This window comes from Amphibalanus amphitrite, unplaced genomic scaffold, assembly GCF_019059575.1.
Source record: "Amphibalanus amphitrite isolate SeventyFive unplaced genomic scaffold, NRLGWU_Aamphi_draft 000272F_arrow, whole genome shotgun sequence".
NCBI classification, from domain to species: Eukaryota; Metazoa; Arthropoda; class Thecostraca; order Balanomorpha; family Balanidae; genus Amphibalanus; species Amphibalanus amphitrite.
In genome coordinates, this window is record NW_024881767.1 from 235,593 (window position 1) to 259,721 (window position 24,129).

Genomic DNA, 24,129 nt, shown 5'->3' on the forward strand with positions numbered 1-24,129 from the left:
TGCCTACAGTGTCAAAAAGAAAGCAAATGTAAAAAGCTATTCAGTTTAGTGTTCGTTGTGGAAAAATACTAATTTTTAAGCCGTGGTGAATTCCCTGGGCTCCGTTGCAGCCAGTGCGGTACTGCGCCGTTGGCCGCCGTCGGCTCGTTGTCCGATCGACCGGAGCCGTCAGCGGCGGGCCGGCCGGTCCGCAGTGACCCGCGCCTGTGTGTCTGTGTGCAGCCCGTGTGTTTGTACGACCCGTCCCGGTCCGGTGGCCCGAGGTCCGGACGAGAATCAATGGCTCTATGGATACGCATAAACAGCGGACGGAGCGCCGCCGCCGGCGGCCGGACGCGGCCTCAGTCAGCCGTCGGGCCCAGTGCAGCCGCCGGCCCGAGTGACCTGGCTCAGGTCAAGTCAGGTCAGGTCTCACGGCAGCCGGGCAGTGACCAAAGGTCAGTGGCAGCTCCGGTCAAGTGTGTTTGCGTTTCGTTGGTGGAGTCTGGCGTGGGACGTTCTACGTGTGGTTTGTGCATTTTTCTTACAGCCTCCGAGCCGTGCAATTTCCTCGTAGTGATTGGCAGATAAATATGGGTATAGGGGCACAATAAGTTCGGTTCCTTTGAAAGACAGACTACTTCAGAACTGCATTCTAGGTACGATAGTCGGGATAATACAGTACATAAGTCCCTTATGTATAATATCTCGCACGGCTATATCTTGTCCGGATACAGCTACCAATTTCAGTATTGGATAATGTGGCTCTAAGAGTTGAAAAACTTCGTTATAAAACCTAAGTAATAAGTATAATTGAAATTGTAACTGACTTGAAATTAGCTCCGTGAAATTGTGCAACGTTTATTTTAAATCGACGTTTTAACTCAACCAAAATACAGTGTGTGTTCACCGTTTTGAAGAAAATGCAACGCATATATGAGCAAAGAACCGAAGGGAACTGAAACTGACGTTCAGGAAAAATATAATCCGTCACTTACGTAACGACTAACGATATCACGTAGTAAGAGAAGTAAGCATAGCCAAGTTTCTAGTACTTTGTTGAGCTATAAAAGCATGCCATGTCCGGACAAATCAAGATCGGCACGTTTGGCGAGATCAGCCGAGCAGCCATCTGTACGTGGTTGGTGTCTGTGATCCGCTGCGGTCAGCTGGGGCGCAGCGGACAACCGAGCGCCACTTATAGTGATGGTGGAACAATCACTCAGACCACGATCTTCTTCCGTACAGTTGGCAGTTGTCTCACTGGAATGCGTCTGGATTTAACCCTCGCATGTGTAGGGGGGTCGGATGGACCCCCCCCATGGTTTTTCGCGAATAACTCGCGTAAAAAGCGGCCGATTGCGACGAAACTTTCAGTACCCTCGCATTGAATAATTTTACACCTACCCTGAAAATTTCATGACCCTGACCCAAATGACCTTTGACCTGTGACCTCTTTTCCGAGACCATGTTTGGCCGGAATCGCGATTTCGCGTATGTCGGCTCGCACTAGCCGCGTGTTTGCAAGCTTTTCGTGGTTTCAAACGTTCAAACATGTGATTTGATGTTACTCCCGTGTGTGTCAAGGTCACCTGAAGGTCAGGTCAGGTCATTGACCTTTGGTGACCTCGGGTGACCTCGGGTCACTTTTTCGAGTTTTACATGTTTCTAGGCTAGTTTTTTAGCTGAATTCGAATTTAGCAACCATTTGAACATTTAGGTACGAAGTAGTTTTGGTGACTTCGTAACATGTTACGAAGCTGTCAGAGGCGGTTGACACGTACTACGAATACCCGTCACGACGCCTACTGGTTGACCTGACCTGACCTGACCCGACCTGGTCTAAATGCTTCAAGACATCATCTGTGATCAATCAAAACTAACACGATATTCGTGATCAGCACCCCGAAAAACCCCTTAGCAGCCACACTTTACGACTTTCTAACAGGTCCCGATTTTCCCGACCTTGGGTCATTGACCTGACCTGGAAGGTCAACCAACAACCTAGGACCTTAAAATTGGGTATCATCGGCTTTCTCTCGTCACGGGCAACACGCTCATTTTTTCCGCGAAGCTCTAGCTCGATCAGGGGCCAAACGGCAAGGGGGGGGGGGTCCAACCGACCCCCCCCCCCTACACATTAGAAGCTGGCAAACGCCGCACACAGAACCGAGGTCACCAAAGGTCAATGACCTGACCTGACCTTCAGGTGACCTTGACACCCACCCTTATGCATGGGAGCAGCATCAAATCACATTTTTGAACGTTTGAAACCACGAAAAGCTTGCAAACGCGCGGCTAATGCGAGCCGACATACGCCGAATCGCGATTCCGGCCAAACATGGTCTCGGAAAAGAGGTCACAGGTCAAAGGTCATTTGGGTCAGGGTCATGAGATTTTCAGGGTAGGTTTATAATTGATCAATGCGAGGGTACTGAAAGTTTCGTCGCGATCGGTCGTTTTCTACGCGAGTTTTTCGCGAAAAACCTTAGGGGGGTTGCATCACCTCCCCCCCCTGTGCCGGCGAGGGTTAAGGAATAGCAAGAAAAAGTTCCCAAATTTCGAGCCCCTAGCTTAACCCTATTCCTGGCGGGCTCCGCCGGGACAAGAAACTGGCGGGGGGGCCGATTCGGCCCCCCCCCTGAGATCTCGAGAACGAAGCAAGATAGCGACAAGCGGTAAACGGCATCGGATACGCACGGTCAAGATCAACAATTTTTACCAAGGTCATTTTCAGGTCAGGTCAAAGATGACGTCACAGGGGTCGAAAAAGTCAAAATGGCGGCGCTGGATATGGAGAGAGTTTTTCTCGAATAACTTTCGAATTAGTCAAGATAGGAACAAACTAAGGGCAGCATCGTGATCCTCTCGTCAATCCGCATCGAATGATATATATGTTGACCTCGAAAGGTCAAGGTCAAAGGTTGACCTCAGGTCACGTGACCTCGAGGTCATCATGTATATCATTCGATGCGTCTTGACGAGCTGAACACAATGAGACCATCCACGCGTCTGTATCTTGTTCCTGTACGGAGTTATTGGCCAAAAACCTTTGGTGACCTTTGATGACGTCACATGACCTCACAGCTGCCCAACAGCAAAACAGACCTCAAGGTAGTGAAGGTTGATCGTATATGAAGTCATGTATGTTATATGGGGCCATTCCGACCCGTTTTAGTGGTAAAAACAGGGAGTTGATTTTTCCCCCATTGACTCATAATGGGGAGGTCGCGAAACTGACCTGACCTTAGGTCACCGATATCAAAATTCCGAGATATACAAATTGCACATACTGGTACCCTAACTAAAACCTGAAGAGAAGAAATTGATCGGTCAAAAACTCTAGCTCTGGCGTGATTGCAAACTTTTCTGAGGTAGGGTCACCAAACCGCCTCTGGTGACCTGACCTGAGGTCAGATCAACTCAAAATTTTCAGACATGTTGCGTAGAAGCCTTTTAGGAAAAGTAAGAAAATTTGAGCTTCCTAGCTCATTGCGTTTGGGAGAAATAACCAAAAAACCTCAGGGGGGCTCCTGAGGCCCCCCCCCCCCGCCCGCCAGGAATAGGGTTAAGTGGTTTTCCGTCGAGACCAAAAAACTACAGGTGGGGGCCGATTCGGTCCCTCCCCCCCACCCCCCACACCCACCAGTAATAGGGTTAAAGATGACAGCTTGTTTGGCACGCTAATTTAACAGACTTTATTAGCTCTGGAACCAATTTCCATCACCTTCCTTTCATATTCTCATCTCTGCTATATTTTCCAATACGGTATTTGTACAAAGCGCCCCCATTGGCTGCGGAGTGATCGACATTCCCGCGCTGGTCGTGTATGGTTGCGTGAAGTGGCCAGTGGGGCAGTATCGCCCAGTGATGCGAGATATGCCGTTTGCAGGTACACCTGAAGCTAGTCAGAAGACGCCATCATGACCGAAGAAAATGTCAAGGTCGCCGTCAGGATTCGACCATTCATATCCTTTTCATGCAGCTATACTCGTAGGTGGTTTTCGAAACGCACGATAGGCGATGGTATCATTATCCCGCGCGCGCCCCGTTGAGGTCTGGCATGGGTTCCACGTCCTGTTGATGTCCGTGAAGTTAGCGTCAGCAACAGCAACGAATACCGCGTCGGATTCAGAATCGCTTCAAAAACCCTAACCAGGTCAATTAGGGGACAGGAGCACGAATATGACATTTATGTTGTCCTAGCTCCTTTCCTTCATCCCTTAATCGTCCCTTGAAGGACGGGGCGCGTCAAAAGTGCCTCAAGGCTTCGTCTGATCACCAAAATAATGGTCGCAATCGATTCCTCGTTTCAATATCTAGCCTCAGTCGAAGGTTCCAGACCTGTGCCTCCTATCGCTCATCCTTTAATCGTCCCTTAATGAATGCCACCATCAGGTACCAGTACCACCTGTCGTTGTAGGCACGGACCCTAGAAATCCCCGCCCTCAGGAACCCGGATACCAGGCCAACAATGCAATGCTCTACATTTCCACCCGCGTGTATAGTGACTCAGGGCATCCATGACGTCATGCTCACCACAGTGCCAGCCGCTGTTGATGACGTCACAGGCAGGTCCAAGGTGGTCATATTGACCGCTGCCGCGGTGACGGTGTCGCTCGCCGGCCTATCGCGTGACCGGAGGATCCGCCGGCGCGGCCGACCGCGGGCCGCCGCCGTCCGGCCGCCGAAGGTCAGTAACATTGAGCGCGCACACAGCGGTCGACGCCAGCCGTTAATGAGAGTGCAAGGTCATTAACGAATGGTCGGCGGGCCGGCGGCCAGAGGGGTTATTAGAGGAGTACAATGAAAAATATTTGAGAAAAAGTGTTGATTAGAAATGGACAGTTACAACTGAGCAATTCATATAAGTGTATAAGCCTAGCCTAAGTATTAGCCTATGACTCAGGCTGGAGATAGGATTTAAACGTCTCCCTAAAAGGATATTTTGCACCTTTGTCCTAAGGCAGCCTGGAAAATTGTCATATTAACCAATAGGTATCTTTAGTTTGTTCCCGCCAAAATAGCGCTATAGATTAGATATGCCTGTATGTGGTGTACTCGTCGTTCACCCAGTAGGTACTGCCTCGCTCGGCTATGCTCCTTGACTGAGGCACACAACAGTCGCGAGAAGGGCCGCAGCGCCCAGCTGATTCTCGACACCAACGGGAACACGACGTTCATCCGCGACCCGGCGCCCGGCGGCGAGACCAAGTCGTTCACCTTCGACCACTCCTACTGGAGCTTCGACGGCTGCAAGGAGAACAACGGCTACTTCGAGCCCGACAAGAGCCACAAAAATGGCGGCAAGTTCGCTGACCAGGTCAGTGCAGCTCTGGGAGATGGGTGTGTTTATGGGGCGGGGGGCGGATATCAGGAACGCATGTAAGCAGAGTGCCCGGCACTGTTGTAAGCCTCTCGATGGGTTGATTCTATTGCTACACTTTTTCTAGTCACTTCTGAGTGCTCTCTCGTCATTTCTTCCGTCAGAATATGGTCTTCAACGACCTGGGTCAGGGTATTCTCAAGAACGCCTGGAGTGGCTACAACGCCACTCTGTTCGCCTACGGCCAGACGGGCTCGGGCAAGTCGTACTCCGTGATCGGCTACGGTCCCAACAAAGGTACCTACCCGGCTCGGCCACTCGAGTGGCAGACCGTCAGCGCTCCGGAGGCACTTGTCGCGGCCTTTGCCACTACCGAGGCGAGCTAAACTGTTGTCCAAATCGGAGAGAATGCCTTAATACCTATAGTAAGATTACGGTGTTTTGATAGCATTTGAAATTACGCTGAAAACGCGCCCAGCTCCAAAGCAATCAAATTTGGGAATGTTTTTCGATTACGGCACCGAAATATGGAGAAACAAAGCGCTAGGTATAGGTAATCGTCTTTTAACGGGCACCGTCGAGAATATCACGCAAACGTAATTTTTTTAATTTCCATTTTGAATGTAAACGGACTCCTGTGGACTCGGGCTTGATTTGTTTATGTCCTCAGGAATCGTCCCAAAGTTTTGTGAGGAAATCTTCAAAGGTATCAAGGAGAAGGCCAAGCAACCCATTGTGTTTGAGGTTAAGTTCAGCATGCTGGAGATCTACAGTGAAGTAGTACACGACCTACTGAACCCGGCGAAGAACAAAAAGTCCGGCCTGAAGGTCCGACAACACCCCAAGAAAGGATTTTACGGTAAGCGTGAAAACAGATTCACGTAAAAACATTCCATGATGTTTGATAAGTCATCACTCATCACATTCAGCGATCCACACTCTAACTAAGCTAGGGACCAACTTACTATGTCAGTTACAACAGGGAACATCTGTCTGGTGGCTTTCACAATTGGGCCTAGTCCTTCCTTCTCACCGTGCTAAAACTTTGACTCCCCCCCCCCCTCTTCCAGCCGAGGGTCTGAAGCAGGTGATGGTGACCTCGTACGCCGACATTGAGGCGCAGATGGACGAAGGCACGATGAACCGGACGGTGGCCTCGACCAACATGAACGCCACCTCCTCGCGCGCGCACACCATTGTCGGCATCCACTTCACGCAGAAACAGAAGAACGCCGCCGGACAGGAGACGGCCAAAACGTCCATCGTCAACCTGGTCGACCTGGCCGGCAGGTCGGTGAAAACAGGGAGCGGCAGCCCGCTGAGCGCCCAGCCGGCTGGCTGGCTTTGTGCAGGAAGGGCGGGTCCTGGTCGTGAACCGATGGAAATTCGTCGTTATCGTAAACGGCTGGGTTTAAAGATGTGGTCAAACGATTAAGCCTTCAGGTCTAATGAAATAAATGCAGGCGAATGATAAAACACGTTAAGCTGTGTAAGGAATAGGTTGAAGTGGTATTAATTATGTCGCCACGGGTTCTGTGTGTCCGTCGTCGCAGCGAGCGGGCGGACAGCACCGGCGCCACCGGTGACAGGCTGAAGGAGGGAGCCGCCATCAACAAATCGCTCTCCACACTCGGAAACGTCATCTTCGCTCTCGCCAAACAGTCCAGCGGTGAGAAGGTGAGGAAAACTAGTATCTTTAGTCTTTACACGCGGTCCAGCGGTAAGAAGGTAAGACGGTTAGCCTCAATACTCCAGCAATATAACTGTCAACTGTCAGCATATACCTGTAAATCACTTCTGGTTACAAATGGCTATCAAAATGACTATTAGTAAACCTAAGAGATCACGGAAATTACTGATGGCATATTGCATTAATTGTATGAATAAGGATTATTTTACCTGTTCAATGTTACTGACTCTTTCACTACGGTTTACCGCGGCAGATAGTTCTGATTTCTACGGACTGACCGTGCTGACCTAGCACCCCGGTCGCGTCCTCCGCAGGACGTGCGTGTGCCGTTCCGGGACTCCGTGCTGACCCGGCTGCTGCAGAACGCTCTGATGGGCAACTCCAAGACGGTGATGGTGGCTGCCCTGTCACCGGCCGACCTCAACTATGATGAGACCATGTCCACGCTCCGCTTCGGTAAGTCTCACGGCTGTTTGTTAGGCCATCCATTTATAGCACCAAGTCCTAAAGTCGTGGTTTTCGCTGCTCGTCATATATCAACACACTGCTTTTTAAACATATGACGACATTCTCCGGTCGAAAATAGTAAGTTTTTTGCCGTAAGCCGGCAATGTTTGGACCCTACACAGTTTCAAAAGCATAAATATTAGGCCAAAATAATATGTTCAAGCCCTAATTAACCCTCACGATATAAAGAATTACTTATGCTTCAAATCTAGCAACAATTTTGTGAACATGAAAAACAGGCTCACACTAATTACTGCAATTACTCACATACATGCTTTTCGGCAGTTAACACCGAAAAGCGACGATGCATGGCAGATTGTGGCCGCTGAGTATTAGGCCTCGCCGTCATCGTATGAAAAAATATCGGTGGTGAAATTACTCTGATATCGATCGCCGGGCAGTGGGTTGTGCAGGAGAAGGCTAGAGGAGTGGCTGTAACTAGCGCACCCAGCTCGCGGTATGTACGAGCGGTACGCGAACGCGAAACGGACGGTGGAAATGTGTCATACAATCCACATAAAATATTCACCACGAATGTCAAGGTGACTCGGGAACAGCCCTACGTGTGACGGATCCACCGCAAATCCTCGTCAACGGGGACACCTGGAGGGACGCCGAGAGCGCGGTCTGGAAACTTAAAATCCCAGTTCGCCATGGCAAAGTCGCTTGAAATAGCCGTAGCAGTGTCTGACGTGTTCTAAGTAAGCACAAAAGCATTATGCGTTTTATGGAATTATTCGTTCTACTGGAAAGCATAACTAACGGGTTAGCTCAGTAACAGTTTCATTATCATAACCACGATCCATGCTCCTACCGACATCTGACTGCCCTTTTCTGTGCCCTTCCCCTCCCTTTCCTCTCGCAGCCGACCGGGCCAAGCAGATCAAGACCAAGGCGACGGTGAACGAAGACCCGACTGAGAAGCTGCTCCGCGAGCTGAAGGAGGAGAATGAGCGGCTCAAGGCCAGCATGAAGGGCGGCAAGATCGACATGGGCAACACGGCCGGCATGTCGGCGGCCGGTGAGTGCCGGCCGCGCTCTCAAACAGAAAATTAGTGCATTAGACACTCTCGCCAGAGCACTTCAACATACCTATGAACAGATATATCGGCGCAGCAGAGTTCCTGCAAACGTTGAGTGTTGTTGATGATTGTTAGTTGTTACGTGTTTGCGCTGTGGTAGAGCCGGTGACAGTAGGTATTTTACTTCTCAGACAAGGAGGCGCTGCGGAAGGAGCTGGAGGAGGAGATGCGCGCCCAGATGCTGGAGAACGACCGGGAGCTCGAGGACATGAAGAAGTCCTACGAGGAGAAGCTGAAGGCAGCCCACAAGTCCTCGGCCACGGCGGCGGTACGTTCCCGGGACGGGACGGGCTCGCGGAGCTGGTCCGGACACGGCATTGTGGATATCGTATCACTCGTGACTCGGACATTTGTGCCTGACATGTTACGAAGCTACATAACTATTAATGATATAGTTATCATCCATATCATTTATCATATGGTGTTAAGTGCATACACTTTAATCGGGGCAATAGTGCATATATTTAGTCGTGGCAGTTATATAATCACATAACTACAATTGGAACAATAGACGTAAGGATTTCTTTGGTGGGAGCCAGACAGCCGTCCTCCGGCCTCCTGGCCGCTCCACTGCTCCTCCGGCATCCTGGCCGTCCGTCTCCGCTGCCACTGCGTCACCTCTGACCCCTCCATCCAAGGGCGGCGCCACCGTGGGGGCAGTGGGGGCAGACTGCCCCCACTGGCAGGAGGCCGTGGGGGCAAGACTATGTTTTTGCCCCCACAAAATTTGGCTGAGGTATGGGAACAGAAGACCGGTGCAACATTCATTATAGGCGGTTATAATAGTACGCCTGTTTTTGACGGTCCTCGTATCAAGTGCGTCAGCAGAACGTTCGTTCTCGGACCGTCTGTCGCATATCTCGTACTCCCACTCATTCTCCTACTCATTTTCATTCACCAAAAGGCTGCCCTAGAGCTTAATCTCGAGGAGGTTGAGAAGCAGTTTATCAAAAGTCGGCCAGAGAAGAGATCACCCTCTTTTGGGAACCCTTAGACTGAGACTGAGCTCAGAGAGGTATGACAAAATGTGATAGGTATGTATATCCCGGGTTATCTGGAATTGTATGTGGGTCGCCCTAATGGAGCTTATTCTCGTACCTATATCAATCGTATGTGAGAGAATCGCACATTATATACGTACTACGGGGAAAATGAGAAATAGGTACTGACTATAGTTTTGAGGAACACACCATTTTACATCTCAACGAACAACATAACGTTTTCAGTAGTTTTCACAGGTTTGTGTCTCGCAATCTAGTTTTATAGTTTTATTTCGGCCGGGCGGCCCGGGGGTAATCCTAACCACCGCAGCCCGGGGTAGCCCCCCCCCCCCTGTTTAACTCCGTTAATAAGGCAGCTACTGAAACAAAAATGGTACCAAACGAAAAGTATCTATGAGAAGATTCTAAAGCACCGAAACTTTTTGACCTCAGGTCAGTTTTCAAGGTCAGAATTCAAGGTCAAAGGCAAAAACCGGCATTAATGTAGTGGTCTCAAAGTACGTGTTCCAGAGGACGGCATGGTGCATAAAATCGGCTAAAAGGGATGTTGAACAAAAGAAGAGAATCCGTGGATTCCGATGATGTGCATAACATTCAAATTCAAGGTCACGATCATGCTCAAAATTGACCACAAACTTTGCACTTTTTCTTATATCTTGTATACTAAATTCCGAGATGTTTTGATATGTTTTCAAGCTTAGCGGACCCCTATTTGTGCTTAAGCTTACGATACAAGACTGCTACGAGGTCAAAGTCACAAGAGAGTATCCTTGCTAGAGGCTATTTCACTATTCAAGTCAGGCATAATAATTAAAACATGTTTTGCCATACTGAGGCTCTAAATGAATGCTTACAGCAAAATGGATGCCAGAGGCCAAGAATCGTGATCCGCGGCTACGAAATCATCACAAATGACCTTCCATGTGTAAAAAATCAACCAAATGTCATTCGAGGTCACATGAGGTCAACATAAAACTTGACCTTTTCCAAACAATATATATGTCATTCGACGCGTCTCGACAAGACTAATGCGAAGGTACCACTGCCGTAGCTCCAGAACCATTTTTGTTGAAGTTATTTGCGAAAAAAGAAACTAAAGCCCCAGCTCGGGGTCGTTGCCCTGACCTCTGACCTCAGGTCACCAAAGTTACTTAAGTATTTTTTCTGGGTCAAATGCTACACAACCGTGCTCGTAATTTGTCTTTATCTCTAAAACTCAATTTTTGGCAGCTGGTTGAAGTTCACGTCCGTGACGACGAAGTTTGCCGTGCAGGAGTCTAGAAAAATCGGCTCTGAGACATTATCAAGGAGGCTAGGTCCAAATTTTTTGCTTCAAAAGATGTCAAACTAATGGGGGATAAGGTACAGCAAGCTTCGTCTTTCTATCCCTAAGCGTTCGTGAGGTATCGCAAATATTCGCCAGGGGAGGCGAAAAATGCCCCCCCCCCCTTTCCGGGCCCGCGAGGGTTAATGGTTAAACTCAATACGCCTATGCATGAAACCTAAAACCAAAATAATTTTGAATGACAACATCTAGGGACAATGTGCTCATGGATTTTGCAGATCGGCGTTATCAGACAACAGTCGGGTCAGTCTCAAGCTTGCCCCCACTGGCGAAAATTCGTGGCGCCGCCACTGCCTCCATCTCTGTCCCGTCCCCAGGGAGGCGCCGCCGCGGCGACCAACCGCGAGAAGGAGACCAAGCCGCACATCTACAACCTCAACATGGACCCCATGCTCTCCGGCCGCATCGTCAACATCCTGAAGAAGAAGCAGACCGAGGTCGGCAATAGGAAGGGCGGCGAGAGCGACATCACCATGGTCGGACCCGGGTGAGTGTACTTACGGAGACGGCCGAGGCGGCTTACCGGACAACTAACCTGCTCCATTGCGGCACACTTACCCACAGGCCACTTCTACTCCAATAAATAACGATTGAAGAGTGTGGCCAAGTGCACCACAACCTGTTTTAAGTCTGTGTGCGGTGGGTAGGCACGATAAAAACATCCTCTTGTTTTACTGGTCAATGCCTTCAACAAATTGCAGAAGGTTTTAATGCTCCTCAACAAGTCGATTTTAGATGTTAACCGAGTATAAGCATCTACCAAGAATGCACAGGTCCGTGATCGAACCAGCTCTGCGTCTCTCCAAACATTTATGCTGACGTCACTATAGGATTTGTGTTCGACACCTGCGGGCCAGTGAGCCGCGCCATCGGGTGACACTCGCGCCGACATTCATCACTTTTGGCGCCGCCGCGTGGGCCGTCGCCATGGTAACGGCCAACGACGCGCGCGAAACGACCGGCCGACATGTCAGTGAGCACCTGGATATCGGCGAAGGTCGGCTGAAGGTGGCCGGCCGTCATCGATTGTCGAACAGAAACTGCTGGCGGTGGCGGCGATTAAAACGGCCGGCCCTCCGCTGACACTTCACACGGAACAAAGAACGTGCTGGCGTTGATGCATGGCGGTGGAAGAAGAGCGCTTGCTTTAGAGACAAACGTCGCACTGTCGCTAAGCTAAATTCGCCAACATTGAGTCCAAGAAGTTTTGTGTCATTTACTTATTGGCCCTAGCTTCTTATAGCTGCCAAGCTACTGCGTTGAATTTAATTGCGTGGGCCCGAGCGTTGCCAGATTAGACCTTTTCACTTCCAGGGACTCGCCTTTTTGACACGTATCTGCATTTTTATTGATGGGCTGGGTATCATCTAGGTATCCATAGATCATGCGCTATGTAGGACGGGAACTCAATGGATCATGAATGGGTACATTCATGGAGTACGGTTAAGACAGCGGTTTGATTACGGGCACGTGCTCTAACTATGACGCCGGTCATATCTTATATAACTATCTTCTCTCTGGACGTTCCCAGCGCTCTTTTCCATCCACTTGGCCAGTCGTCCGCCCACTGACTCAGTACACTCGATCTCGGGGCCTGGCTCTGGCGTTACCGGCGCGGCGGCGACCGCCGAGGTCGCGTTCATGACCGTGCCCCTGTGCGGTCGGCCGTGCCCCCTCCCCCCCCCCCCCGCCGTTCGCCGCTGGCCCTGTATTCAGTGGCCCAGCATTCATAGTGGTGGTGAGGGAGCCGCCGACATTGATTGGGCCCGCCAACGCCGCCACAGCTGGCGTCACTAGCAAACAGTGACCGGGCCGGACAACTGAAAAACACGGCTCAATGGCCAATACACCCACCGGGCAGGACAACTGAAAACACAGCTCCATATATTGGCGGAGTGGACATGGGACAAATGAAAAAACAGCCCAATGCATCAACGGAATGCAGCAGGATATGGAACTTTATAGCATCAAGCAGGATTCACGCACCAATTAAATGTACCTACCCGAAAGTACAACACACTCGGCACGCACCACGCATTACAGCACGTTAGGACAAAACAGCACAGTTTCATTTCTTCAATTGATTACGAGCGAGCGAGCGCAGCGAGCGAAGTGAGTCTTTTCAATATAACGGAAAAATCTCAGTATGAGCGGCCCGGCCCGGCCCGGCCCGGCCTGTAACGCTTTTGAGAGGCTTATATCTCAGCAACCGCTGGACCGATTGGCCTGCGGTCTTTTTTGTTGGGTAGCCCCATCCCTTCTACCCCGTAATTGACTACTTTTGCTACATCTCAGTGACCGTCGTGGCACGTGCCACGTGAAAAGTCAAGGGTGTTCAAGCTGTTTTGCAAAAGTAGTGATTTTGAGAGGCTCATATCTCAGCAGCCGCTTGGGCGATTGACTTGCGGTATATTTTGTAGGGTAGCAGCATCCCTTCTACCCAAAATAGGATACTCTCGATGTATGTGGGTCACCCCCAGTGCACGCGCAAAATACAACAATAAGAGGTCCCAAATTTGTTCCCATTTCAGTAACTCGGTAATTACTAGGGCGATTTCGCTGAAACTTGGCATACAGGTAGGCACCCACCAGGCAATGCATTCCCATGTGTTGCGGTTAGGGTGCTACTGCACGTGCGCACGTGCAGGGGGCGTTTCCAGATCTCGAGAACGGCTGGGCCGATTGCGCTCAAATTTGGCACACCGCTAGCGAGCGGTTAGTAAGGTGTCGTGTACAAGTCAGTTGGAGGTACCCCCTCGAAATTTCGCCCGTGCAAGGCCCACCCTCTCGCTCGCTCCGTTAGTCGCCCCAAAAGGCGTTATACTGGTATTATCCATGCAACGAACTTGATGAATCAGTTAGATGATTTGATGAAACATTGCTCGTAAAGCAATAATTTCGTACGCCGCAAAATAATGCGAGGAAAACAGTCTAATGTTTAGAGTCTTATGTGTAGATGTTAACACGCGCAGTGGAAGGGTTGCGAGTACTACGCCCAGTGGAAGGGGGGGGGCGGATGTCGCCCCCCCCCCTAAGATCTCAGCTCCCACTGGAGCTAGAAAGACGGAATTTGGAGGGTAGGTAGGGGCCATGGGGAACTCTGTTGTGTGTGAATTTCATGACCCTAGGTCAATATCTTCAAGGTCAAATGAGGTCAAATGTGGTCAAATCTGCCATATTAGCGACTTTTTTGCGTTTACACGCCGATAACTCAAAAAGTTACCGGCCGATTTTTTTTAATCTTTCACTATACGAAAGAGCAAACATTTGTGAGTATGTATGGTGAATTTCTAGATAATCCAACAATAAATATGGCAGTTAGAAGCCTGCGAAGGGTAAGATGTCGCCGGCTGAGGTGGCATCGGCCGACGCGGGAAACGCGGCAATCACAATTTTGTGTTTACACACTCATAACTCAAGTTGTTACCGGCCGATTTTCAAAATTCTTTGACCATATGATTTCCTGTACATTTCTCAGTCTTCTCACCGAATTTGACGCGAATATAATATAATCAGCGGTAAGGAGCGCGATGTAAAGACGGAACCGTCCCGCCCCGGCACAGTCTACAATTCAGGCGGCGCGTAACGGCTAGCGCCGGCCGCCGCGCCGCCGCGCCGCCGCGGCGGCAGGATGTTTGACTTTACACCGCTATTACTAGAAAAGTTGTGAACCGATTTTCTTTCTTTTTGCACGAGAAGATCCGCAATTAAATTCTGGACAGGTAGCCGAAATTTCACATTGATATTATGCTTGCGGCGCGAGTTATTGGCGAAAAACAGGAGGGGTGGGCGAAATCCGCCCCCCCCTTCCACTGCGCGTGTTAAAGCTTTATCACGCTGTTTAATTGGTTCGCAGTATGCAGGAGAAGCACGCCATCATCGCTCTGGATGAGAAGGCCAACAAGGTCAACATCAAGCCGTGTAACACCGACTGTCGCGTGCTGGTGAACGGGACGCCGATCCAGGGCGAGACCACGCTCTGCCACAACGACAGGTTCGTCGGGCCGCTGCCGCCACAGGCTGCTTCCGAGGCTCCGGGGATAAGACACTTACATTTTAACGCTCACTTTATCTGCATTTGAGACGATGCGATGAAGTGTGATATTCGAGTATACAAACAGCATCCAGCGTATGTCACTCATTTTTTTATTCAAAGGTCATTGCTACTCGATAAAGTGCAGCTAGACGTGCAGTTGACCTGCAACGTTTACGCATTATTTGTATTTATGTTCACAGACTGGTGTTCGGAGGAACTCAGATCTGGGTATTTGCTAACCCAGTGGAGGCGAAACAGAGCAAAAAGAAGTACCCGACTATCACCTATGAGTACGCTCAGGAGGAAATCGCATCCAAAAACGGCCTCAAGATGGACAACACAGCAAACAACGGTAAAACAAATATAGAATTACTGTTTGATACGTTTTCGGTCCTGCTGCTATGTCAATGCTTTTGTCCTAAAGGAAACATCAGACATCTGGTACTTTCATAACGTCCAACGGCTAAAAGAACAAAACAAGTACCTTGAGTGCCCTTTATAAGCACTCCCCACACCCGCCCGCTGTTCACCACTCTCCCCGCTGTCTCACACAAACACAGCCCAGGTGCAGCTGCAGGAGGACCTGCTGGAGCTGATGCCGGGAGTCGAGACGGCCAACAGCATCTCCGAGGAGCTCGACAAGAGGTGCAAGTTCGAGATCCTGCTCGTCTCGCCGCAGATGATGGGCAAAACGTCCGGGAACACCGAGGTACGTGAACGCGGCAACAGCGCACGCCAAACGCATATCTGTAGTGCCAAAGGAAGTAACAGTTTTCTAAGTACATATGAACAATGGTGAGCGGCGAGCCATACCAAGCACAAAATTATTATCCGTTCTGTGATGCGTTACTTCTTTTGTGCAGGTCTGTGTCAAGATGAAGAACCTGGCCAACAACGCTGAGTACGTGTGGTCCAAGGAGAAGTTCCGCAACAACCTGTACCTGATGCAGGAGATGTACGCTAACTTCGAGGACGAGGACGACTGGGACCTGCCCGAGGTGAGGGACAGCAGCGGGTCCAGCTTCGCAATACCAGTCAGAACGTCACCTTCTGGACAATACGACATCTGCCTCAGGACTTGTTTCGTTAGGCACCCGACACGGAGGTGACAGCGTTCTGACCCCTGTCCCTCCGTCCCCCGCAGTCCCAGGACCCGTTCCGGGAGCCCCCGGACACGGAGGTGATGATCGGTGTGTGCCAGGTGGTGCTGCAGCCACTCGCCTTCCAGGTGGAACTCAAGGATCAGGTGGAGATCAGCAACTACAAGGGCGCCGAAGTCGGCGTACTCAATGTGAGTCAAACGGTTTTTGTCAAACGGGGAACCTTTCCAGAAAATTGACATCTATTCTAGCGTTTGAGGTGCCTCTTTTTATGGCATAAAACTCGTAATATAGTTTACTTTCACTTATTACTTTAATCGGGCTTCCAATGCTAACTCCTTTTGACGTTACAATGATGCGATTGCACAGACCCTGCAACATGTTATGTTTGTCATCCGAAAATATCCTGTACCAAAGTCAACTCACGAATAACGTTGGTTGCGTTGCCGTGACCGGTGCCCGCCACCGTCCCCAGTTGGAGGTCGTGCCCTGTGACGCCTCCGGCAAGGAGTACAAGGAGGAGGACGATCGGTTCGTCGACAGCCCCGACATGCTTATCGGAAAGGACGTCAACTTCGTGGTCAAAATCAACAGCGCCAGGGGCCTGCCCAAAAGCTACATGGTGAGAAGGACATGCGACCTTTTGATAAGGATTTACCTTTATTCAGGCTGCAAGTCTGAACAGTTTACCACATTCCGTGTATGGAACACAGAAAACATACTCTATGGTGCTATCTTCATTCTACATGCACTTTAAGTTCCCGGCCTGAGTAATCAACGTGCAAAATTTGCCAATGATAGGTATGTTTTGACCTCGAGTGTAGATCATTTACAACTGTGGTCTTATGTGACAGGACGTCTACTGCAAGTACAAGGTGTACCTGGAAGACGATCACAAGACCAAGATGGTGAGCGACACCACCAACCCCGACTTCAACGACAAGAAGATCTTCAAGTTCCCCACGGCCACCAAGCAGTTTGTCGACTACCTGCACAACAGCACGATGGCGATCCAGCTGTGGGGCAAGTACCGTCTGAGGAACCTCTCCGGGTCGATCAAGAACCTCACCACCAAGGACATCATGAAGACCGACAGAGGTGTCTTCTCCAGGTACTAATTTTACTTCTTTGCTACCACTTTTACTTAAATGCCTAATTGTTGACTCTGTTTTGAAAAATAAAGAAGATAATTCATATGGTCATGCAAGTGCGCAATGTATAACGCAGCCGATATTGATCACGGAAATATGATTGTTAATTGTTATTCATCCCCTCTGACGCTGCCTGCGTTCCGTTGCGGTAGGACGGCGAACCTGATGAACGGTTTCCAGATGAACGGCCGGGTGGTGGACCCCCAGAAGCAGTCCATCATCGTCGAGCTGCTGCTAATGAAGAAGACGCAGGCGCGCCTCCAGCAGCGCGTGGTGAGTCCGTGTTACGCAGCTGCACAGCTGGACTGGCAGTGGCCCTACTCAGCATATCGACAACGTGTGCTGTCGCAGTCTGACAATGCGGCAGGCTGCAAGCCTACCACGCCGTTTATAAAGACAAAATGCGTAAAAGTTGTATGCGAATGCTATACCTATTACTTAACCGCTACTGCAGATGATAAAGCAAATGCTGTCAATTCATTTATTATTGGAGTTAGGAGAAGCAGGGCTATTTTTAATTTCTTTTTGTTACCTGTTTCACCAGAAACATCTTCCATCAGCTACTGAACCTCGAATTCTACCTACCCAGATAATCAGCTACCTATCGCCTATCCGTGCGAAACTGAGCGTCGTCCTTGGTCGTACACAGCGATAGGTAGACTGTGCCGCAAGACACACTGAACTGATAGACTGTGCCGCAATGCACTGAACGCTCGGCGACCAATAATGCGCAACTGTTTTGTCTGCGCAACATCTATCTGACAATGATCAATTCACTATAAGGCCAGCAAACTTATTCTGAGCTTTGACATGTACATGTTACGGGTCATATGCTAACTTGGGCAGTATGCAAACTGCCCGGGCAGTAGGCATACTACCCAACAGCCCGGGCAGTATGCATACCGCCCGGGTAGTATGCATACTACCCGACCCCTTGGGCAGTATGCATACCGTCCGGGCAGTATGCATACCTCCCGGGTAGTATGCAATAAATGCATACCACCCACCTTTCTTCTCACGGGCAAGATGTTTACTCGGGCAGTATGTTGACTACGCTTCGTGAGGCTTGTTAATGCAATAACTCGCGTATATATGTGAATGACAAACGTTTTAACCTTCCGGGTGGTGGGGGGGGGGGGCATTTTTGTCCCCCCTTAGTTTTTTTCGATATACCTCCAGAATTCCGCTGCGCCGATTGCAACCAAACTTTCAGTACCTTCCCGGGATCGTAGCTATTATACATTGTGACCAAAATTTTCCAAAGGCTATGATAGGTTGGCCGCTAATGACGTCGGAGTGACGTCATTTCTGCCATTTTCGACCCAAAAAAGGTTTCGCGGGAAGAGCTGTCAGGCCTACAGCTTTATAGATACAGAAAGTGTTTAACCCGCGCCCCAGTGGCGGTCTCGGCCAACTTCGCCCTAGTGGGGGGGGGGAGGGGGGGGCATATGTTACCACCCACCTCTAACTCAAAAACTAAGAGGGCTAGAAAGACGCGGTAAAAAGCAGTCGATAGCTCTTAACCCGCGAGTTGCTGGGGGGGGGGGGCGTTAAACGCCCCCACTTTTTTCGCCGGGCCATAGCATAAAAACGGCGCGCCGCAGGCGCGCCAAGTTTTGAGTATCTGTAGGGCATTGATTGAAGCTTATTGTGACAAAGTTTCAAAAAAATCGGCCGGAAAATTTTTGAGATATCGAGGTTTTAGTGACGTCATGATTTCTGAGTTTTCGACCAAAAACGGCATATGTTCAAAAAATCATATAAAATCACAGAATAGACATACAGACATGCCGTAAACGTCATTAGACTGCCAATACCATGAACAATCAAATGGCTATCTTCGATTATTGATTATCGTTCCGCATTTTCCAAAATCTTGAACTGAATCTTGGCAATTTCTCGTGACTACTTCACGACCATGATACATGCATTTCTTAAATTGAACTTTTTTAGCCAAACACGTACACATATGATAAAATGAATGCCACCAGCATGTTCTACGCCCAAAATTACCCATAAAACATGTGTCACAGGCTGCGAATATCAGTTTTGATTTTCGGGGATATGTGCCTACTGCCTGCCCGGTTGACCTGACCTTGACCCTGACCTATGCTTGACTGACCCATACATGGAGCTGACACTCTTGTAGGCCTTATATGATGGATTGTGCACCGTTTTGACAGAGTTTATGACGAGAGGCGCCCATTGCGAAGTCCTGAAGTCTATGCTACTGAAAGGTCAGGTCAAACACCGATTTCAGGTGTTTGACCTGACCTTGACCCGACCTGTGACCTCAAAATTCAACTTTAAAGTACTCATCTGAAGCGTCTCGTCGCGTTCTTTCGTTTGCCGCCTCGTGCGTTTCGCTGCGCCTATTGGTTCTCGAGTTATCGGCTGGGGTCGTTTAACGCCCCCCCCCCCCCCAGCAAACGGTGGGTGGCGAAATACCCCAGCAACTGCCGGGTTAATGCGTATGTTTGAAAGTATTTCGGTCATTTTTCACCTTAGAGCAATATTGGGGTCACCAGAGGTCATCAAAGGTCAAAATATGCCAATTGTCATTATATTTTTCAGAAAACATGCCGCTATCTCATGAACTATGGTAGCTAGAAAACGCATGGAAGAGCAATCGATAGCTTTTGAACTCTTCTTTTGAAAAGGTCATTATCAATATTGACCTCAGGTCAACGGTTTAGCCTCCAGAGGGCAAAAACTCCAAAAATAGCTGTTTTTACTAAAAGTGTTTTTCGACAATTACTTTCGACTACAAAAAGCCACAACATTTCTATTGCCAGAATCGTGTTCCCCTCGCCGAGACGCGTCGAATGAACTATAATTTGACCTTGAAAGGTCAACTTGAAAATTTGACCTCAGGTCAAGGTCATGACCTTACCGGAAAAGGTCATGTTGCATAACAGTCGATGCGTCTCAACAAGACAAACACAATGAGACCATCCCCAGCGTTCTATCTCTTTCCAATCGCGAGTTATTGGCAAACAACTGTTTGTAGCCTCAAGTGACCTCGGATGACCTGTCTAGAGGCTATCAGCAAAAATGACACCTTGGTCATCACGAGTGGACTAAATCATTGTGATTCTGAAATATTTGGACTGTTCCGATGCGTACACACGGATCTAGAGGCATTTTCATTTTTTCTCCATTGACTTGCAATGGAAAGGTCACGCCACTGACCTCACCTTAGGTCACTGATATAAAAAATCCGAGATATACAAATTGTAGGCGCCCATAACAGCATGCAATCCACTAAGTTTGAAACCTTTCTGACAAACACTGTAGGCTGGACATGATTGGAAACTTTTTTTTAGGCTTGGTCAGTTAACTTGACCTGGTGACCTGACCTGACATGACCTGGGGTCAAAAATTTTACACATTATCCAAAATTGATGTACCAAAAGCTACCCCAGGCGGCGCGGCGCTTCGCGCCGCGGTTTTTTATTCACACGCAAAAAACGCGACAGGGTGGTAACATATGCCCCCCCCCCCCACTGGGGCGAAGGTTAAGAATAGGTATAAAAGGTGTCGAATTAGAGGGCTACAAAACTGCTATTTCGGATTTTTGAACTTTTAGATTTTGACCCCCCAAAATCAAAAAAGTAATTTTCTTAATATAATAGGCAAGAAATCCAAAAAAGTTGTTTTCTGAATTTCGAACAAAAACGGAAAATATGTGATAGTCCCTACCGCCTTCTATCCACATACCAAATTTGATATTGATTCCTCTTTTTTGGCAAAGTTATAGCGAAAAAAGAACTGTTCAAAGTTGATGACGTCAAATTTTGTCGTCGTCGTTTCATTTTATTCAGTTCACGCTTCACAATGACAATGACTTGTTGGCCACTGGTTATTCAACAATGGATTTGGGAAAAAGTAATTTCAACACTTTATTCCAATCCTCATTCCATCTTATGATCGATCAATCACGTTGGACGACAAAAATTCTTCTCGGTCGATCTATGTATTGTTATCTAGAGAGCCATTTATATTCTTAATGTGGACATGGATTACACAACTTTAAGTCGGACAGCGGGCAGTATGCAAACTGCCCAAGCTTTTGGGCGGTATGCATACTGCCCAAGGGGTCGGGTAGTATGCATACTACCCGGGCGGTATGCATACTGCCCGGGCTGTTGGGTAGTATGCATACTGCCCGGGTAGTTTGCATACTGCCCAAGTTAGCATATGACCCGTAACATACATAACCCCGGGGGAAATATTCACGGTTTTTATTCTGAAAATTTGCTAGTTGTTATCAAACTGCATACATTGAAGGAGATAGACTAGTCTACCTTGACTGACTCGTGTGTCCCCATGTGACCCGACCTGTGTGACCCATGTGACCCCATGTGACCCCGTGTGACTGGCGTGGTCCTCAGGACGGCGTCCGTAAGCTGCTGCAGCATGCCGACAAGATGGCCCGCCACCGCGTGCCCGTGGAGCTGATGAAGCGAGCGCTGGACGCCCAGACCTCCGCCCAGGTGGATAAGTGCATCCGGGATCTCGAAGGTAAATAGGTAAATACTGCTCCCTCGCATAGATGTGCCGTGCTTAATTGATGCACCTAGTACCAACAACAACACTTCGTGGATTGGAACAACACCCCCCGTCTCGCACCCTTTCGCACGTAGAGAATCGTATTTCAGTCGCTTTCACCCACATGTTTGCGGCAGAAACGGCACATAAAGATAACTCGGGCAAGCGCGCACCTATCGTGGCAAATCTGCTAAGTAAGTGTTACTCTTACATTACCTCCTAAGAATATGAGAATTCGAACAAGCAGAACGAGAACGTCCTGACTATCCGAATGCTATGATCGAAAAAAAAGTCAACCAGCAACCTACATCCCGAGCGTTGAAGCAGTTGGTATGTGCTGTTTATTCTGGCTCACCTTTCATAGTGGCATTGAACTCTGTAAGCGTGTTGATCGGGAACAAATGAAGAAACATCTCGGTATATCCCATTGAAACGCCGATCAAGTAAATAGATTTAAGCAGCAAAATGTTTTCCACTGAAGGTAAATCAATGCTTGAACTTTATTGACTGGCTTCTTAAAGCTCGTCTCTTATCTCTCCCTTTCTCTCTTTCTCTCTCTCTCTCTCTCTCTCTCTCTCTCTCTCTCTCTCTCTCTCTCTCTCTCTCTCTCTCTCTCTCTCTCTCTCTCTCTCTCTCTCTCTCTCTCTCTCTCTCTCTCTCTCGCCCCTGCCCCTGGTTCTAACCTCTACCACCCGTCTCTTCAGATGACCGCGATGACGATGACAGTGGCCGTGGCAGCCGGTCCAGCAATGGCTCCAGCAGCTCCATCTGCACAGTCATGTAGCAACGTTCCCGGCCTCTGCAAACCATCCCGACCATACCCTACGCGACCGGCGCCATCATACCAAACCCGACCGGTGCCGGCCTCTCTGAGGTGACCTTTCGGTCCAGCCGGCAGATGCCAACAGGATGTGGGCGTCTCTGAGAGAAGTGACCTCTCGCTCAATGTCGCTTTTCAAGTTGAGCTCTCTTTTGAGCGAGGTTATTCGATCGCGGACTCACTGACCGCTGGTCTAAGTGGTGTGCATAAGGACTGGGATCAGCGCACAAATTCCAGGCTAAGGAGCGCTGCTACATGACGACAGATGTGGTTTGTCTTAGAAGTGAAGGACAAGTGCCGAAGCAAGTTGCATATTTTGCACTTTATTTGGCCGATACGTGTCTTGAAAGAAACGTTACACACATGCTATTTATACTTTATTTTGTTTTATATTACACTCGTGCGTTAATGCACTCGTTTCACTCGTGCATTAACACACTCGTGCTCTAATCACTCATCTCCTGCGTTAAAACCATTTATGCACGGGAAACCGTGTATTAAAAATATTGATATATTTTGATTGATGTGCATACGCTGATTCTTTTTTTAGTGTATGTGCATTTTTTGTTGTATTCTCAAAATAGTTGTTTTGTCTCACGTCATTTTTTTTTTGTCTCGAGTGCCCGATGCACGTACCTATATTTTTATAGTAAAAATGAAAACATGTAGCAGAACAAAGAGCCATATAATGCGTTTATAAATTTAGGGCAACAGTTTCTGTGGAAGCGATGAAGAACAGCACACATGTCGCACAAGCAAGCACATGTATCTGTTATATAAGCATTCGTTAGTAATGGCACAGCACTGGGGTATGGATAAAACGCTATCAGATTCTTAGACGAAGACGGCATCTCAATCTAGAAGATGCTCTTTTCGAATTACACATCAGTTCATTGTGTCACGGGCCTGAAAACAGCCGGCGTTTACATTACATGTTACCCGAGTGATAGCCGTAACTCAATGTACCCCTTTAATGTTCTTTGTGGCGTACCTACTTCAGTACCTACCTAAACAGACAAAACATTTATCAATGAATTTCGTAAATACCAATATCCATGCTAAGGCCAATTAACATTTGTTCTGTGGGCTGTATCCTCGTAATATATTTGGATCTAAGTACGTTTTAACATGGAGTGAGAAGCATGTGCACAATTTCAGGACCATGCATTGGACATAAGATATAATATATCATCTTACACGGTCCAAGTGCCCTTTCAGACGCGCCATTGCTTTGAATAGTGCTCCTGCTGGAGCCTTAAACTCGCTGTGTTAGATTCGATAAGGTGTTTTCCTGTATCGTTAGGCTGGTGTTTCGTGTCAATTGTAACCTGTGATATATTCATCCACTAAAAAGAGAACAGTGCCTTAGATCTCAACGACGTCTCTCTTTTGCTCTCTCTTTGTTTATCGTCTGTTGTGGTCACATCTATAAATAAAACAATCTGTGTTTGAGAAATATATCAAATGATTACATATTGTTTGAGTAAGATGGAGCCGAATTCCCAAACATGTTCAACACGCATAAAATATTATGGACACAA

The 24,129-nt window shown here is 48.6% G+C and overlaps 1 protein-coding gene across 2 annotated transcripts; it reads left to right on the top strand.

Moving 5' to 3' along the window:
- Positions 1 to 279: 279 nt before the first annotated feature.
- Positions 280 to 22,958, top strand: LOC122387058 (kinesin-like protein KIF28P). 2 transcript variants are annotated; one of them, XM_043376867.1, is made up of 21 exons: positions 280 to 437; positions 3,872 to 3,947; positions 5,099 to 5,302; positions 5,470 to 5,602; positions 5,976 to 6,164; positions 6,376 to 6,595; positions 6,859 to 6,982; positions 7,310 to 7,451; positions 8,368 to 8,523; positions 8,716 to 8,852; positions 11,248 to 11,417; positions 14,787 to 14,924; positions 15,167 to 15,318; positions 15,527 to 15,675; positions 15,830 to 15,964; positions 16,111 to 16,257; positions 16,542 to 16,688; positions 16,921 to 17,177; positions 17,370 to 17,490; positions 21,612 to 21,749; positions 22,473 to 22,958. In XM_043376867.1, the coding sequence occupies exons 2-20, from the start codon at positions 3,903 to 3,905 to the stop codon at positions 21,747 to 21,749; spliced, it is 2,904 nt and encodes a 967-aa protein (XP_043232802.1). In that variant the 5' UTR covers positions 280 to 437; positions 3,872 to 3,902; the 3' UTR covers positions 22,473 to 22,958. The 2 variants fall into 2 exon arrangements, with proteins under 2 accessions (XP_043232802.1, XP_043232801.1); XM_043376866.1 differs by having other exon boundaries at positions 21,612 to 21,741.
- The last annotated feature ends 1,171 nt before the right edge of the window (positions 22,959 to 24,129 follow it).

Excerpts from the sequence above, each read along its gene's own strand:
- LOC122387058 (XM_043376866.1), top strand. The coding sequence starts at position 3,903 with ATGACCGAAGAAAATGTCAAGGTCGCCGTCAGGATTCGACCATTC. Across the intron at positions 7,452-8,367 it reads CATGTCCACGCTCCGCTTCG|CCGACCGGGCCAAGCAGATC; the intron begins GTAAGTCTCACG and ends TTCCTCTCGCAG. Across the intron at positions 15,965-16,110 it reads ACGACTGGGACCTGCCCGAG|TCCCAGGACCCGTTCCGGGA; the intron begins GTGAGGGACAGC and ends CGTCCCCCGCAG.